The sequence below is a fragment of the Staurois parvus genome, unplaced genomic scaffold, assembly GCF_062004578.1.
Source record: "Staurois parvus isolate SC_StPar_1 unplaced genomic scaffold, SC_StPar_1.0 ptg000152l, whole genome shotgun sequence".
NCBI classification, from domain to species: domain Eukaryota; kingdom Metazoa; phylum Chordata; class Amphibia; order Anura; family Ranidae; genus Staurois; species Staurois parvus.
In genome coordinates, this window is record NW_028317948.1 from 3595496 (window position 1) to 3615284 (window position 19789).

Here is a 19789-nt window from a genome sequence, read left to right on the forward strand (position 1 = left end):
TTGATGCGTTTTGTCTGGTGCATTTTGGACGCATTTTGTGCTTTTTTTGGCTAATAGTAAAGTATGACAGTTCTGTTCATGTAGTGCAACTTTGATGTGACTTTACACTCTCTGGCACTCAAGTAGCATCAAAGTCACATCGAGGAGATGCAGGAACCTTTATGTGCCCAAAACTCGCATGTGAGGGTTAAGGCCTAGGGTTAAATGTTAGGGTTAGATTAAAGGCCAGGATTAGTTCTAACCCTAATTACCACTAACCCTAACTAACATTTAACCCTAACCCTCACATAAACGTTCCTGCACTACTCTAATGCGACTTTGATGCTGCTTGAATGCCAGAGAGTGTGACGTGTCACAGTTGCACTACATGAACAGAACTGTCATACTTTCTTATTAGCCAAAAAAAAAAAAAGCAAAAACTTACCGTATTTTCCGGCGTATAAGACGACCCCCTACTTTTCCTGTTAAAATATAGGGTTTGGGCTATACTCGCCGTATAAGACTACCCCTCTTCCAACACACACCAAATAAAAATGAAAAAACATCAGATTTGATTTCAATATGGTATGGTATTTCAATGATGGGGTGCTATTCCTCGCTCTGACACCAATGATGGGGCACTATTCCTCCCACTGATACCAATGATGGTGCCCCATTATTAGTGTCAGTGTGTGAGGAATAGTGCCCCATCATTAGTCAGTGGGAGGAATCGTGCCCCATCGTTGGTGTCGGTGGGAAGAATCGTGCCCCATCGTTGGTGTAGGTGGGAAGAATCGTGCCCCATCGTTGGTGTCGGTGGGGAGAATAGTGCCCCATCGTTGGTGTCAGTGGGGAGAATAGTGCCCCATCGTTGGTGTCAGTGGGGAGAATAGTGCCCCATCGTTGGTGTCAGTGGGGAGAATAGTGCCCCATCGTTGGTGTCAGTGGGGAGAATAGTGCCCCATCGTTGGTGTCAGTGGGGAGAATAGTGCCCCATCGTTGGTGTCAGTGGGGAGAATAGTGCCCCATCGTTGGTGTCAGTGGGGAGAATAGTGCCCCATCGTTGGTGTCAGTGGGGAGAATAGTGCCCCATCGTTGGTGTCAGTGGGGAGAATAGTGCCCCATCGTTGGTGTCAGTGGGGAGAATAGTGCCCCATCGTTGGTGTCAGTGGGGAGAATAGTGCCCCATCGTTGGTGTCAGTGGGGAGAATAGTGCCCCATCGTTGGTGTCAGTGGGGAGAATAGTGCCCCATCGTTGGTGTCAGTGGGGAGAATAGTGCCCCATCGTTGGTGTCAGTGGGGAGAATAGTGCCCCATCGTTGGTGTCAGTGGGGAGAATAGTGCCCCATCGTTGGTGTCAGTGGGGAGAATAGTGCCCCATCGTTGGTGTCAGTGGGGAGAATAGTGCCCCATCGTTGGTGTCAGTGGGGAGAATAGTGCCCCATCGTTGGTGTCAGTGGGGAGAATAGTGCCCCATCGTTGGTGTCAGTGGGGAGAATAGTGCCCCATCGTTGGTGTCAGTGGGGAGAATAGTGCCCCATCGTTGGTGTCAGTGGGGAGAATAGTGCCCCATCGTTGGTGTCAGTGGGGAGAATAGTGCCCCATCGTTGGTGTCAGTGGGGAGAATAGTGCCCCATCGTTGGTGTCAGTGGGGAGAATAGTGCCCCATCGTTGGTGTCAGTGGGGAGAATAGTGCCCCATCGTTGGTGTCAGTGGGGAGAATAGTGCCCCATCGTTGGTGTCAGTGGGGAGAATAGTGCCCCATCGTTGGTGTCAGTGGGGAGAATAGTGCCCCATCGTTGGTGTCAGTGGGGAGAATAGTGCCCCATCGTTGGTGTCAGTGGGGAGAATAGTGCCCCATCGTTGGTGTCAGTGGGGAGAATAGTGCCCCATCGTTGGTGTCAGTGGGGAGAATAGTGCCCCATCGTTGGTGTCAGTGGGGAGAATAGTGCCCCATCGTTGGTGTCAGTGGGGAGAATAGTGCCCCATCGTTGGTGTCAGTGGGGAGAATAGTGCCCCATCGTTGGTATCAGTGGGGAGAATAGTGCCCCATCGTTGGTATCAGTGGGGAGAATAGTGCCCCATCGTTGGTATCAGTGGGGAGAATAGTGCCCCATCGTTGGTATCAGTGGGGAGAATAGTGCCCCATCGTTGGTATCAGTGGGGAGAATAGTGCCCCATCGTTGGTATCAGTGGGGAGAATAGTGCCCCATCGTTGGTATCAGTGGGGAGAATAGTGCCCCATCGTTGGTATCAGTGGGGAGAATAGTGCCCCATCGTTGGTATCAGTGGGGAGAATAGTGCCCCATCGTTGGTATCAGTGGGGAGAATAGTGCCCCATCGTTGGTATCAGTGGGGAGAATAGTGCCCCATCGTTGGTATCAGTGGGGAGAATAGTGCCCCATCGTTGGTATCAGTGGGGAGAATAGTGCCCCATCGTTGGTATCCGTGGGGAGAATAGTGCCCCATCGTTGGTATCCGTGGGGAGAATAGTGCCCCATCGTTGGTATCCGTGGGGAGAATAGTGCCCCATCGTTGGTATCCGTGGGGAGAATAGTGCCCCATCGTTGGTATCCGTGGGGAGAATAGTGCCCCATCGTTGGTATCCGTGGGGAGAATAGTGCCCCATCGTTGGTATCCGTGGGGAGAATAGTGCCCCATCGTTGGTATCCGTGGGGAGAATAGTGCCCCATCGTTGGTATCCGTGGGGAGAATAGTGCCCCATCGTTGGTATCCGTGGGGAGAATAGTGCCCCATCGTTGGTATCCGTGGGGAGAATAGTGCCCCATCGTTGGTATCCGTGGGGAGAATAGTGCCCCATCGTTGGTATCCGTGGGGAGAATAGTGCCCCATCGTTGGTATCCGTGGGGAGAATAGTGCCCCATCGTTGGTATCCGTGGGGAGAATAGTGCCCCATCGTTGGTATCCGTGGGGAGAATAGTGCCCCATCGTTGGTATCCGTGGGGAGAATAGTGCCCCATCGTTGGTATCCGTGGGGAGAATAGTGCCCCATCGTTGGTATCAGTGGGAGGAATAGTGCCCCATCGTTGGTGTCAGTGGGGGAGGAATAGTGCCCCATCATTGGTATCAGTGGGGAGAACAGTGCCTCATCGTTGGTGTCAGTGGGGGAGGAACAGTGCCTCATCGTTGGTGTCAGTGGGGGAGGAGGAATAGTGCCCCATCCTTAGTGTCAGTGGGGGAAAGGAGCGGCTGCTCCTTCTTCCAGTTCGGCCGCACGATTTTCGCGGGGCTGCTCGGCTCCGCCTCCTCGCCGGTGATTGGTCGCCTGTGTGCCTTTCCAGTGCTGGCGCCCAATCACCGGTGAGGAGGCGGAGCCGAGCGGCCGCGTGACCATCGAGCGGCCGAACTGAAAGAAGGAACAGCCGCGCTTCCTGGATCGGATCGTCGTGGACCGGAGCCAGGTAAGGTACAGCAGCCCCTCTGCCCACCCCCGTACTTTGTGTCCGTTGGAGGAGGAGGGGGGGGCGGCGCCGCGCCGCCCCTCGAAAAAGTGCCGCCCTGACACCCGGCTCGCACCGGCGTATAAGACGACCCCCGACTTTTCAGAAGATTTTCAGGGGTTGAAAAGTCGTCTTATACGCCGGAAAATACGGTAAAATGCATCAAAAGTCTATTACAGGCTAGGTTCACACCTCTGCAGGTTGCGTATGAGCTGTTTCTGCATTGCATTTTGCGTTACGCTTTTCCCGCTTTTTTTATGCGTTTTTGCTTTTTTTTTTTTCTTGTTGCTAGGCAGATTTCAAATGCAAAACACATCAAAAATATGGCAAAAACACAGCAAAAATGCAATACATGATTTTCTGCAGCGATTCCATTGAAGTCTGTAGAACCAAAAACGCAGCTTTTTAAATTGAAAAAAGTCCCTAACCCTTTCCAAAAAAAGCACCAGGTGAAAACGTGCAGATGTGAACATGTCCTATAGGAAGTCATGTTAACCGCTATTATATATTACAGGCTAGGTCCACACCTCTGCAGGTTGCGTTTGAGCGGTTTCTACATTGCGTTTTGTTTTGCGCTTTGCACCTGCATTTTTCCAGCTATTTTTTTTCTCTTTTTCTTGTTACTAGGCAGATTTAAAATGCATCAAAAATGTGGCAAAAACACAGCAAAAACGCAATACATGCTTTTCTGCAGCATTTCCACTGAAGTCTATAGAACCAAAAACGCAACTTTTTGCATTGAAAAAGTCCCTGACCCTTTCCAAAAAACGTACCAGGTGAAAACGTGCCGATGTGAACATGTCCCATAGGAAATCATGTTAACTGCTTCCCAACCACCCTATAGCAGAAATACTGCTACAGGGCGGCACAGCTGCTCAAAATCATGTGTATATATGTGATTTTGCATTTCCAGGTAGGGGGCGTGCGCTCTACCCGCACCGCCGTTCGCAGTGGCAGCTGTCAATCACCGTGTCCCCACCGGTGATTACTCACCAGCACCCAGTGATTGCCAAGCATCTCTGAGAACTATTAGTAAACAAAACAGTTCTCCCCAGGGGCGGACTGACAACTCATGGGGCCCCCGGGCAATAGGGGATCATGGGGCCCGTGTCCTTGCCCAAACTCAAAAAAGCCTATGAAAAAAAAAAAAAAAAAAAAAAAAAAAAAAAAGGTACCAGGGGCATCTCATGGGGCCCCCTACTGACCCCAGGCCCTCGGGCAGCGCCCGAGTTTCCAAATAGTCAGTCCGCCCCTGGTTCTCCCCCCCATCAGCTTGCGCACACTGCTTTGGATGGCTGTGCACATCACAGCCATCCAAAGAGGTGTGCTCACAGTGAAGCACACAGACTCAGCCCACAATAAAACAGCACACAGTTAACCCTTTGGTCGCCCCTCATGTTAACCCCTTCTTGTCCAGTGCCATTAGTACAGTGTCAGTGCTGTTTTTTTAGCACTGATCAATGTATTGGTGTCACTTAGGATGTAACACCAAGTCAGTTCCCCCCAATGTCAGAATGTCCGCCGCAGTCCCGCTATAAGCGTCTGATCACCGCCATTACTAGTAAAAAAAAAAATCCCATTATCTATACCAGCAATGGGCAAACTACGGCCCGGCGGACCTTTTAATCCGGCCCGCGGAGCTAGGCTCCCGCTAGGCTCCTCTCACAGTCCGCCCTGAAGACCGGTGTAGCATGAAAATCTGTCTCCTATGAGGATCTGTCCCCCTCGACGTATCTGCGCATGTGCCGGAGATCGCCGATGCTAATGCCTGAAACTGGCACATGCGCAGATACGTCGAGGGGGACAGATCCTCATAAGAGACAGATTTTCATGCTACACCGGAACGGCGCGGGAACACGGCGAGAGGAACGCGCGGAGCAAAGGTAAGTGAATTGACACAGGGGGGACTTAATATGGGGGATGAATTAATATGGAGAATGAATAACTATAGGGGGGATGAATTACTATAGGGGGGATGAATTACTATATGGGGGAATATTACTATACTTACTATGGATGACACATACACATCATTCATCTACTCTTGGTCCGGCCCCCGGGTCCAATATATGAACCCATTGCGGCCCTCAAGTCAAAAAGTTTGCCCACCCCTGATCTATACCGTCATTTGTAAATGCTATAACTTTCACGTAAACCAATTAATTTACACGTATTGGGATTTTTTTTATTTAGCAAAGACATGTAGCAGAATACATTTTGGCCTAAATTTGACAAAATTAGATTTTTTACAATTTATTTACTGGACATATTTATGGCAAAATGTAAAAAATATATTTTTCCCTCAAAATTATCAAATTTTTTTTTTTGTAGCGCAAAAAATAAAAAAAACTCACAGGCGATCAAATACTACTGAAAGAAAGCTCACTTTGTGTGGAAAAAAAGGATGTAAATTTAATTTGGGTTCAGCGTTGCATGACCGCGCAATTGTCAGTTAAAGGAACGCAGCGCCGTAATGCAAAAAATGGCCTGGTCAGGAAGGGGTGAGAAATCCTCTGGAGGGCAAGTGGTTAAATGGACTGTAGCGCGTTTCTGAAAAACGCACTAAAAAACACACAATTAAAATTGATCTAAACCCAATGAAGGGGATGCAGCCTAAACTTTCCCCCAAGTGATGTCATGCGTGGTGGACTCCAGGTATGATGGGTGGTAGTTGGGTGTACAGGCCCAGGGATTCTGTATGTAGAGAACCCAGCTGTCAACACAATACAAAGAAATGCATTAATAATTGAATGACTTACACTGCACCCCACCAAAGGGATGACTCCGCCCCCATGGAACCCTCATCCTCGCCCACCCCCCTTCTTATACATCCCGATAATCTCCGTGACGTCATGGCCCGGAGTGCGGGGCGTCATGTGATGGTGGGCGGAGTCGGGGAGGCGAGCTGCGGCTGGGAGTGATTGGCAGACTCGGTGTAGTGTGTGGAGGAGAAGTCTCCGGGAGCTGCGGCTGTGGATCTGTCACCATTCCGGCTCTGCGTACCGCCGGTCACCGTGCAGGGATGGAGGAGGATGCGGCTGGTAAGGACAGTGGCGGAGTACAGCAGCGCCGTATATGGCAGACACACGCCGGACCTGAAGCAGATCCCCGATGACAGCTCGGAGCTGATCTGTTACCTGCACCGGGGGGGTCCGGCGTGTGAGGGGTTAAGCGTGGTGGTAGATCGCTTAGTACATGAGAGGAGATGCATTGCAGATCGCGGGCTGGTATGTCCGGCCCGGGTGTACATGGGGTGGAAGGGAGCCGGGCTCTGTGCGGGACTGATCACCGGGCTCTGTGCGGGACCGATCACCGGGCTCTGTGCGGGACCGATCACCGGGCTCTGTGCGCTCAGCTGTCCTCGGGCTCCCGGCTATGGATGGATGGAGCTCTGCAGACATGGTGGGGTCACCTCCAGCCGGGAGCAGGGGAGGACGGGGACCTCACTGCGGTACTACCGGCGTGTGGAATGAGGACTTCATGAACGAGACTGGGGAGTGCTCGGGGGTCGGGCTGATGGCTGCGAGCAGTACTGGCAGCTAACAGGTTAAATCAGTCATCTATCAGGGATAGGCTTCATCCATCATACACAGCATGTATGTCATAGACTATAGATCACCGTACACTGGGGGCACCGTACACTGGGGGCACCTACTCACCATCATCAACATGGACATGACCACCTTCACACACCCTCCCTGCTCATCACTGCGAGTGTACATTGCCCATTCCCTCTGCACCCTGTGTAATGTGTGCTGGGAAGGGATCACCTCTTACATCCCTCCTATTGATGTATAAACCAGTAGTAGTTCTAGTGCCCCCTGTTTATTATATGTACTAGAAAGATCCAGCTTCTCACAGCTACCCGGGTGTACACTAGAATTGTACATTGCTCTGTACATTGGTACTTCTAACTGCACCCCCATCAACATGTTCTAGGAAGGCACCACCTCCTCCATCTACCCTAGGGTGTACTGGAATTATTCATCAGTAGTGCCGATTGCATCCTGTTTAATATGTATTGGGAAGGTACCACCTTCATCCATCCTTCCTTCCATCCGTTCTGGTGTTTACTAGAATTATACATTGGTAGTATCTATTGCACTCTGTTTAATATGCATTGGGAAGGTACCACCTTCATCCATCCTTCCATCCTTCCATCCTGCCTGGTGTTTACTAGAATTATACATTGGTATATGCTATATAGTATCTATTGCACCCAGTTTAATATGCATTGGCAAGGTACCACCATCATCCATCCATCGTGGTGTTTACTATTAATGTATTATAATTGTACAAAGGATTGGTAGTATCTCTTGCACCATGTTTAAAATGTTTTGAAGCCACAACCTTACATCCCTTTCGGTGTTTACTAGAATTACATTGCTGTGTAGACTGGTAGTACATTTTGCACCCTTTTTATTATATGTACTAGAAAGATACTACCTTCTCACAGCTATCCGGGTGTTTTCTAGAATTTTACATTGGTGTGTAGATCAGTAGTACTTCTCACACCCTGATAAACATGTACTAGGAAGGCACCTCCTCCTACATCTACCCTAGAGTGTACTAGAATTATACATTGGTAATACCTATTGCACCCTGTTTAATATGCATTGGGAGGGTACCACCTTCATCCATCTACCCTGGTGTTTATTAGAATTATACATTGGTAGTATCTATTGCACCCTGTCTTACTATGCATTGGGAAGGTACCACCTTCATCCATCTACTCTGGTGCTTACTAGAATTATACATTGGTAATATCTATTGCACCCTGTTTAATATGCATTGGGAAGGTACCACCTTCATCCATCTACCCTGGTGTTTACTAGAATTATACATTGGTAGTACCTATTGCACCTTAATAGGTATTGGGAAGGTACCACCTTTATCCATCTACCCTGGTTTTTATTAGAATTATACTTTGGTAGTATCAATGCACCCTGTTTAATAGGTATTGGGAAGGTACCACCCTTATCCTCTTACCTTGGTGTTTATTATAATTATACATTGGTAGTGTCTATTGTACCCAATTTTAATATGCATTGGGAAGGTACCACCATCATCCATCCATCCATCCATCCATCCTGGTGTTTACTATTAATGTATTATAATTGTACAAAGGATTGGTAGTATCTCTTGCACCATGTTTAAAATGTTTTGAAGGCACAACCTTACATCCCTCTTGGTGTTTACTAGAATTACATTGCTGTGTAGACTGGTAGTACATTTTGCACCCTGTTTATTATATGTACTAGAAAGATACCACCTTCTCACAGCTACCCGGGTGTTTTCTAGAATTATACATTGGTGTGTAGCTCGGTAGTACTTCTTGCTCCCTGATAAACATGTACTAGGAAGGCACCTCCTCCTACATCTACCCTTGAGTGTACTAGAATTATACATTGGTAATACCTATTGCATCCTGTTTAATATGCATTGGGAAGGTACCACCTTCATCCGTCTACCTTGGTGTTTACTAGAATTATACATTGTAATGCATTTTTTTTAAGTTACCACCTCTCTCATCCGTGCTAGAGTTTTTTTAGAATTATACATTGGTGTGTAGCTCAGTAGTACCTATTGCACCATGATAAACATGTACTAGGAGGGCACCACCTCCTACATTTACCCTTGAGCGTTCTAGAATTATGTATTTAGTAATACCTATTGCACCCACTTTAATATGCATTGGGAAGGTACTTCCTTCATCCATCTACCCTCGAGTGTACTAGAATTATACATTGGTAATACCTATTGCACCCTGTTTAATATGCATTGGGAAGGCACCGCCTTCATCCATCTACCCTTGAGTGTACTAGAATTTTATACATTGGCAGTATCTATTGCACCCTGTTTAATATGCACTTGGAAGGTACCACCTTCATCCATCTACCCTGGTGTTTTCTAGAATTATACATTGGTAATACCTATTGCACTCTGTTTAACATGTATTCGGAGGGTACCACTGGTTTAGATCCCTCTTGGTGTTTACTAGAATTACATTGCTGTGTAGAGTGGTAGTACATTTTGCACTCTGTTTATTATATGTACTGGAAAGATACCACCTTCTCGCATGTACCGTGGTGCTTACTAAAATTATACTTTCATGTATTAATTGGTTGTACTTATTGCACCCTGTTTAATATGTATTAAGAGGTACCTTCTCTTGTATCTTTCCTAGAATTTATTATAATTCTACTGTACATTGCTGTGTAGCTCAGTAATTCCTATTGCACTCTGATCACCATGTACTAGGACGGTGCCACCTCTTACATCTACCCTAGAGTGTACTAGAATTATACATTGGTAGTGATTATTGCACCATGTTTATTATGTGTTTGGAAAAGTACCACCTTCATACTGTACATCCACCCTGGTGTTTGCTCAGATTAAATATTCATGTGTAGATCCTTAGTGCCTATTGCACATTGTTTATTGTACTGCTTTATCGTACTAGAATTATACCACCTTTTTATATCCCTGCTGGTATTTATCAGAATTATAGATGTTGTGTTGATCAGTAGCACCTATAGCACTCTTTTTAATATGTATTGGGAAGATACCACCATCTTAATCCACCATGGATTTTACTAGAATTTTATTGGTGTGTAGATTGCACCCAAATTATTATGTATTGGGAAGGTACCAACTTCTCATTTCCTTGCTGGAGTTTATTAAAATTATACATTGGTGTCTAGCTGGATAGTACTTATTGCAGCTTGATCAACATGTCTAGGGAAGGTGTCACCTCTTACTTTTACACTAGAGTTTGTGAATTATTTATGGGTGTAGATCAGTAATACTTATTGCACCCTGTTTAAGATTGATTGGTAAGATACCACCTCTTACTAGAATTATATATTGGCATGTATAGATCAGTAGTACCTGTTGCACCCTGTTTAATGTGTACTTGGCATGCACCACCTCTTACATTCACTCTAGAGTGTACTAGAAATATATGTTGGTATGTAGATCAAAAGTATCTATTGCACCCAGTTTAATGTATACTTGACAGGTACCACCTCCTACATCCACTCTGGAGTGTAATAGAATTCTACATTGGTGTGTGTATAGATTGGTAACATCTATTGCACCCTATTTCGAATACACTGGGAATGGTTCACCTCTTACTTCCACTCTGGTTTACTGTCGATGCATACAGCATGAGCTGGAGGTGGGTAGAGAATCTTCTCAGCAGTGATGCATAATGAGGCCACCTCTCTGTAGGGGATTAGCCCGCGGCATGGTACTCCCGCAGGGAAGAAAAAAAAAACAATGCCATTACATGTGTGTGTGATCAGTCATATTTGTACCTGACATATTTTGTCTCAGTGGTTATCAGCGGTGGTTTACAATACAGAAGTCGCGTCCTCTTTGCAGGCTGCTGTTTTTGACAATGTTTAGCCTACAAATTCATCAGTCTTCCTGTCCCCGACCTTGCGATAACCAAATTATGGTGTGTTGATCTTCAGCATCTTCATGAATAATGATCCTTTTTATGCATCCTGAACTGTACGGTTATTTTTTTTTTCTATATATGTACACTTCCAGTTTACTATGTAGTGCATTACTTTAGTCTCTGTTCCAGTGGAGTGTAATCCGATGTTCCTTGACATACAAGCACATATACTGTAGATCAGTCTTTCTCATTCTGTTTACCCCAGAGGAATACTTGAAATTAAATTTTAGGTTTTGGGGGATCCCTCTTAAAATAAATTCACTGGGGGTCAGTGGGGAAAATGCCCCTTACAGTGGTGGTCAGTTGAAAGATTGCTCCCTACATTGGTGGTCAGTTGAAAGATTTCCCCCCTTACAGTGGCACTCAGGTTGCCATTCTAACAGGTGTCTAAAAAGATCATTGGTATCATTTTACAGGCATTGGCCCTGGAACTATGCAAGCACTATCATAGAGGAGGTAAATCTGACACTCAAAGAACCCCTAGCAATCTCTGGAGGAACCATAGGAGCACAGAGCCCTGATTTGAGAATTGCTGCTGTAGATGTATAGAAGTCAGTTCTGCTAACTTGCTAGTATGTATGGAGGGAAGAATGGTGGAAAAGCTGGAGGAAATGCATATTAAGTTGAGGGAACATACAAACTCCATCCTGATAGAGCTCTAGTTGAAACTGCATCCATAATTTAAGGAATTGGGTGCAGTAATACATTTCTTGTGGTGTAGGCGTGGAGTTATGATTGTCATGATAGGAAATGGCTCTTGAGGTTCTGTAGAGGTGGAACAGTGTTGGAGGAAGGGGGTAGACTTAGATACATTTTCAGCGAATTGGCATTAACCCTTCTGTAGAGTTGTAACTAGGGGTCGTACCAAAATCATTTGGGTAGCTGATAGTGTTTCTAGAGCATTGATATTGCCATTCCTGGATAGAGTTGTGCCACCATTTGCTTAACTTAGGACAATTGCACCCCAGACAGTTGTCACTGGTTCTCTAACACCTCTTTTCCATAGCATGGTGACCTTGTAAAATCTGGAAGCCCACGGTAGAACGACACACTCACATTTGCAGACTTCTCCAAACAGTGCGAGGGCATTCACATTGTACTTACATTGGCGAACACTCAGACTCAAAGTTTTCCTATCGAAGAAAAGGTTTAGCTCCATCAATGTAGATGACTGCTCAATTTTGACCACATAATTGTCAGAGGTATTTAGTAATCCCCGGCTGCGTAGATTTAGACTTTTGCTTTATAGAGTTTATGTAATGTCAACCAATATATATTTTCACTAGATTTATGAGATTGGCTTATTCCATTGCAGATCCTTTTATGTTATTCTACAGTGTGGGTGGTTGAAGCCCCCAAAACTTTTAGTGAAAGTAGTATTAATGTCTCCATTCCTGAGACTGCACCCTGTCTGGCTTGTATATCTTCTTGTAATGGATACTGGAACTTGGTGAAGAGTCAAGGAAACTGTATGTTATTCTTTTCTCCACCCTTGGCAGTGTATAATGAATGCCTGAGTTCATTTTTACGTGTGCTGTTCTTTCTAGTGTAGGAGGGGTGTTACGGAGGACAGTAGCCTATGTATACTGTGTAATGAGGCTTGGAGAGGTCCGGTGCATAGCTGTCATTACGACGTTAAGGCCACGAGGACAATAAGGTTGACTTTTTTCCATGGGCATGGCTCATTGTGTCTTGAGATGTTCTGAATGCACATTCTTGCATCACAGACTTTTTTGTCTTGCAGTGAACCCTGCAGAGAATTGCACAATGCTTCATCACAACTCTCTGAAAAGAGGGTTTTGTCTTTGCAGTTTTATTTGTAGGAACAGCTGCATTATCAGTGTTTACCACTCTGATGCCATCATTGCTCATACGCTAGATGATGCCAGTCTATTGATAGCTGGCGAGATGAAATGTCGCTTTTAATCTGCAGTCTTAATCCGTCACTAACTGATTACATTTCTAAGACGCAGTTATTTTCTGCCCTGGGTTTGGAGGTTTAATATAAACCTGCCATTGAAGTGGTCATTTTTCCGGGATGGTAAGATATTGATAAAAATCTACTTTATCGGTCCAGTTCAACCTCATAAGTATGTCCTTAAGAAAATATAGCTAAGTGTTTGTTAACCTTTGTTTTACCTACTTTTTCTGGTACGTTTGTATTGGTACATTACATTACCCTGCATGCCTTGAATCCTAATTTTAACTCAACCCTGACATTAACACTTAACCCCACGTCCTTCACATGAGCCCTTAAAGTGTATGTATACTCCAAAACTTTTATTTTTTTTTTAAAGTAGAGTAAAGATGGGTAAGACACCTGTTTTTTTGCACTCTGTGTGCTGTTAGGGAGATTTCTCTTTATTTCCTGGCTTGGAAATGCAAGGTTGTAAATGAAAACCTCTCCAAATTGAAGGAAAGTCTGATTTTAGACAGCTGTCACTCGAATATTTGTCCTCATTGGAAGATCTCCCCTCGTCTCTTGCTTTCATGACAACTCCAACAATTAGGTTTTCCCTTAATTTTGGTTTTGTTGACAGTGGTCCCCAGACAAAATAGAGGCATGAATCTCTGCAGCAATTCAGCCGTGTGGAAAGTTTTGAAAAAACTACTTGTCCAGGGACTAAATTTGGTGCCCCAATCTATTTGCCCCTCATGACAACCTACTTGTCCTGATAAAAAATTAATACATTTTAACCAAAACCTTATTTAAATCTGAGGTGCTTTATGGAATATCTGAGGTTTTTAAAAACAAAAGAGGCTTTATAGCGACTTAAACGTTTAATATTTTTAATATTGCGCTGTTTATTTCCTCCTCCCCTCCCTGCCTGTCTCCAGAACCACACCAGGGGACTAGCAGGGAGGAGAGAGACCTTGCAGTGTAATGAGCACCAATTGGGTGCTTGTTAGGTAAGGGTAGTGTCTGGCTTATCCTTTATCCCTTTTGCTGCCAGAGCCATTTTTGTGTTTTTTGCACACGTTTACAAAATCATTTAAGGCCTGAAGATTACACAAAACTCCAAAACATTATATATTTTCTGAAACCAGAGACCATAGAGCATCAAATAGTGGTAGTTCCAATTTTTTTATGTCACACGATATTATCACAAAGGTCTAGGAAACACAAAAGTTCAGTAAAAAATACACTTAAGGAAATTTTAGGGCACAAATAGGGCACAAAAAGCAATAAATTATCCAATGTTTTTGTAGACTATAAAAGAAGAGGTTGAATAGCGTAAATAGATATCCAACATATCAAACCTTAAATTTGCATGCGCTCATGAAACCACAACAAACTTTAGTACCCTAGATTTTCTATAGGTGATGCTTTTAAAGCTCCTTATAGGTGGTTAGTTTAGCGTTACAGAGGAGGTCTGGTGCTAGAATTATTGCTCTTATTCTGGCGTGTGCGGCGATATGTAACATATGTATCACAATCGTCATTTTCATGTGTGGGCGCCCCAGAGCGTGCTTTTACGTTTGTGTGCACGTACTAAGTGGGGGGCCTTGAAAGATTTTTGGAGGGGGTTATAATGCTTGGTTGTAACTTACATTTTTTTTAAAAATACAAACTTTTTATCACATAGGGGACAAAAAGCCCCCTATGAGAACTTTTGGTGATCGTTTTTTTTTTTTTTTTCCCGAAATATCCAGGGTCTAAAAGACCCTGCATGTCTCCCCTGTGCTCCACTGAATGTAATGCAGTGCACATCGCACTGCATTACATTCTTTCCTGGCTTTGATGGCCGGGAATCTGACAACGGGGACCCGGAAGTGACGTCACATCACTTCCAGGTCAGGACAGGGAGGGGAGAGGACATGTCCTCTCTCCTCCCTCCTCTATACCCGCAACCAGACATACCACCGGCACTCGCTGAACCAGTCCTGGGCCCGCAGATGGGCAAGCGGAGCCCGGGACATATAGCAGGCGGTGGGGAAGCTGCAGGCACTGTGGGCTGTGTGGAAGCAATCGGGCCGCAATGCTGCCGCTCGAATGCTTCCACCTGACAGATGAGCCCTGCTGCTTCCCCGCAGCAGGGCTGGAAAAAAAAAAACCCTACTTGCCCGGAACTACATGTCCTGGGCGTCGGGCGATATAAATTGCACATGCTTGAGCATGGACAAATAACACAATGAAAACTCTGTAGAGGGTTTAACCCTTCCCCTCTATTCAAAGCTGAAAAACAATTGCCTTTTCATATACTTAAGGCCCATTTCACACATTGAACATTGTCATCATCTGGGTCGGCACATAAGCTCAAGTCGATTCTTTCCTTACCCATTGTAATTCCAACTCATTATGCCTATCCTTCACATCTGTGTGTGACACCGACACCTTAGCGTTTTTGGATGTAGAACTCTGTCACATAGACACCTCCATTTTTATGCAAAAAATTATAAAAAGCCCATGGCGGGCAATTCTTTCTTACACTTTTCAGACACAACTGTACACGTGGAGGAAGATTACGCCATACAAGGTGAGCTGCTCACACAAAAATGCTTAGAAATATCCCAAATCATTAGTCCAAGATGCATTCTCCCTCTAGCTAACTACCTCCCAAGCCACCAAAATGTCAGCTAATACCAGTACAACCCCCAACTGCTACAATTTACAACACCATTCCATACCCACCACCATAAAATGGAATGGATTCTGCGTCAACACTGGGGAATCCTCATGGAGGACCCTCACCTTAAGTCATCCATTCCTAATGCACCCAAGTTCTCTTACAGGAGGGCTCGTAACATGAAAAGTAAAATAGCCCCCAGCAAATTAAAACCTTCAAAACATCCACCAATCCCATGCCCACTTTCTTGTCTATCACAGGCATGTATCAGTGCAAAAAAAACCAAATGTCTTACCTGCAAACACGTCCTACATGGACAAAACCCATTTTCCACTAAAGGCAAAACCCATAACTTAGAAGAATTTTATAACTGTTGTTCTGAGTTCTTAATTTATTGCATATTTTGTCCTTGTGGACTTCTATGTTGGGCGCACCATCAGAACTTTGCGGCAAAGATTTGGAGAACACAGGCGCTCAGTGGACGATGGAAAAAAACAAACTTGGTATTCCCAATCATTTCTCTGAATTCCATTCCCAATCTTCGACCTACCTGAGAGTGTAGGCAATAGAAACCATCCCCAGGGGTCCCTCCTAAGCAGAGCATTTCAGACGTCTCTGCCAAAGAGAGACCTCCTGGATCTACACCTTTTGCACCGGGAGGCCTTAATGAAGAGCTAGAATTGCTTACGATACTATAATATTGGTTATTTTACCACTCCCTCCGCCTCCCTCTCATCATTGGTCCATCAGGTCCTACTTCCCTGAATTCCCCAACACACTGTTCATTCCAATAAACACACAATATCCTCATCTACATCCTCCCAGGTAACTCTGTCCTCCCCTCCTCAATTTCCCATTGTACTTTACCCTACGCACCCCCCCGAGTGTCATCATTCATTCTCAGCTCTTTTTTTATCTATATTATATGTCTATGATCTTTTATTTCTAGATTCAGTTTTATCTTCAATTTTTTCTCTTCTTATTTTTCTCTTTTACTTTTATTTCCAGTTTTATTATTTTTTATTTCATTATTAATGTTTTAATTTTACTATTTGTATTTATATTTTTATTTATTTTTTACACACATCAATTTTTAAAACAATATTTTCCAATATCTCACTATTATTGCTTTTTAATTTTTGCAGGACCCTTAAGGTCGGTTAGTGATGCCGTCTTTTTCAAAAGCCCCCAGCTTTCTATTTTAAATATTATGTGCATATCCTTTTTCAGTATATTCTGTTGCTGCATGTCTAACACTTAGTACACCACCAAATATCCGGGACACTTAGTATAGACTATCCCCATCTGACCAGCAGTGGGGGCGGACCAGTGTTCCCCCTGCTTTGCCTACCTGCATTGCCTACCTACATTGCCCATATAAACCTCTACTAAGATGGCTGCTGGATCGGCCTGAGGAAGGAGTGCACATGCTCCGAATGCATGCTATTTTGGAAATCTAGTCCGTGAGTGATGCCATCAGTCTCCCTGCGCCTTTCTGCTACCCCCCGAACCCTGGAAACCACCAGCGCGACGAGGACACACCAGGAGCACCGCATAGGACTGCCAGCATCACCGGACCCTCTTGTATCACGACATGCCTGTATATATCCTACTCCTTGTGAGTGTAATTTAAACATTAAATCTGCTTGCTTTTTAACCATCTACACTCAGAGTGGCGCCACTGTCTCTCTTCTCCCCATCTGTGCACTAGAGTATCTACAAACTCTCACAGCTGGCTGCCTCCTCCTTCAAGACGACATACCTCCTAAGCCCTCCATTTAAAGATTGACTTGGATGACTTACCTACATGGACCTCTTATTAATACATCCATCCATGGTCCATCTCTAATCCCTATAGTGGCAAATATTGTTTTTTACTTCAGTAATGTTGTTTGTTATATTTTTTTAAATCTATGTAATAAATATTTATGTTATACCATGTATTTTAAAGTTGTCTTTTCGTTTACAATAGCTGTAAGAAGTTAATATACAAGGATTCTGTAGAGATGTATGGGCAGCCAAAATGAGAAGGGAGCAGTATCCGTAAAGGTTGGACATAATTTCAGATGGGTTTAGAGGTGCAGTATGATTGTATAGTTGGACCTGACTTCCGCCTCCACTTCCGATCAATGTCATCTCAGGTGTCTGTAGCTTCATTTGTTTGTGGCCGAGTTGACAAGAAATGTATGTCTTAATAATCCATGCCAGGGTGGGTTTGATTTAAATCAAACTGATTTAAATCACGATTTAAATCACTAGTCAGTAAGGCTTGATTTAAATCCTAGTTTTCTACATAAAGACTAATTCTTGCTGGTATAACTCTAATATGCAAGTAGATGAAGATTTTTAGAATAACAACTTTTCATATTAGTTTTTTTATCCCCAGTTTAATAGGTTAATCATTCATATTTGGACAACGTTTTGTACTTAGGAAGGAGAAAAATAATCATTACCTTAATAACAATTTAAATAGATTTATTCAACTGAAACAATAATATTACAGCATATGTTATTTGCTTAACTTGTTGCCGACCGCAGATAGCCGAATGACGGCTGCACTGCGGCCGGCCAGTTCTGAGTGGACGTCATATGACGTCCCCCCAGAACGTGCTCTCCTGCGCACCCCAGGGGGCGCGCACCCGGCGATCTCCGTGATCACTGTGTCCTACGGACACAGCTGATCACGTGATGTGGTAAAAGGCCAATCACAGCGGCCTTTTACCACCTGATCAGCGGTGTCCAATGACACGCTGATCAGAGGGAAATGCATGTGCCGGTTCTCGGCTGCACTTTCCTCACGCTGTCAGATCGTGAGGAAAGTACTGCCGAGAACCGGCAGTTGTCAGAGCGAGGATCGGCACCGATCATCAGGGCACTGATGATCAGTGCCCAGCAGTGCCACCCGCAAGTTCCGCCCACCTGTGCCCAGCAGTGCGCCCACTAGCTCCGCCCACCTGTGCCCAGCAGATCACCCACCTGTGCCCAGCAGTGCACCCACCTGTGCCACTCTGCAATGTCACACACCTGTGCCCAGAAGTGCCACCCACCTGTGCCCAGCAGTGCCACCCACCTGTGCCCACCCACCTGTGCCCACCAGTGCCACCCACCTGTGCCCACCCACCAGTGCTGCCCACCAGTGCCACCCACCAGTGCAGCCCAGCAGTGCTGCCAGTCAGTGCCACCAGTCAGTGCCCAGCGGTTGTGCCAGTCAGTGCCGTCTATCAGCACCCATCATCAATGTCACCTATCAGTGCCACCTATCAGTGCTGCATATTAGTGCCGCCTATCCGTGACACCTCATTAGTGCTGTCTATCAGTGCCGCCTATCCGTGCCACCTCATTAGTACTGCCTATCAGTGCCCTTTAGTGCTGCCTATCAGTGCTGCCTCATCAACGCACTTCAGTGAAGGAGAAAAATTACCTGTTTGAAAAATTTTATAATAGAAACAAAGAAACTTTTTTTTTTTTTTTTCAAATTTTTGGCAATTTTTTATTTATAGTGCAAAAAGTAAAGCGCCCAGTGGCGATTAAATACCACCAAAAGAAAACTCTATTTGTGAGAAAAAAATGATCAAAATTTCATATGGGTACAATGTTGCATGTGTCAAGGTCCTACCTTTTCCCTGAGGTTATATTACTCCATGTGCTGGCGTCCATCTTGGATTCTGCTGTGCATGGTGGGAATCCTTTTATGCCTTCAGGTCTCTGAGGTCCATCCCCCAGAGGGGCGTGGCTGATGACATATAAGCCTGTGGCCCGCACATGCTCTTTGCACTTGTGTCTTGTGTCTTTGTGTTGCTATTACTCTGTTCTGACTCTCGTGACTCTCCTGGTATCTGATTCGGCTTGTGACTTGACTATTCTTTGTATTCTCCTTTGATCTGACCCTCTGTTGCTGAACCCGGCTCGTGACCTGTGATTCTCGTCTGCTGTCCTGTACTGTTTTGTCCTGTTGTTGTTGACCCCGGCCTGTCTGACTACTCTTTTGTCTCTTCCACCAGCTACACGCCATTGGCGGCGGCCATTACCGCAGCTGAGGTGTCTCAGGGGCCGCGACCTGGTTCCTGGCTGCGTCAAGTCCATCCCTACCATCAGGGACCCTGGTGAAGGGCAGCCTGGGACTTAGACTCCGCGCCCTGAGGGACTTCGGTCTGTGGGTGGTGGTTGTCGTCAGCCAGTGCGTTACATTGTTAGGCCTGCATGTCCGTTCCTCGGCTCCTGCCCTGACAGCATGACCGCGCAATTGTCAATCAAAGTGCGGCAGCGCTGAAAGCTGAAAATTGGCCTGGTAAATAAGGGGGTATTAGTGCCTGGTA

General features: G+C 45.3%; 1 protein-coding gene across 1 annotated transcript in view; it reads left to right on the plus strand.

The window, feature by feature from the left end:
* Positions 1-6322: 6322 nt before the first annotated feature.
* Positions 6323-19789, plus strand: part of LOC149463793 (cytohesin-3-like) — a gene marked incomplete at its 3' end in the record, with an annotated part of 99313 nt that continues 85846 nt past the window's right edge. The window contains exon 1 of the mRNA XM_089674778.1: positions 6323-6481. Coding sequence (XP_089530904.1) covers positions 6463-6481 — 19 coding nt within the window. The remainder of the gene's footprint in view (positions 6482-19789) is intronic.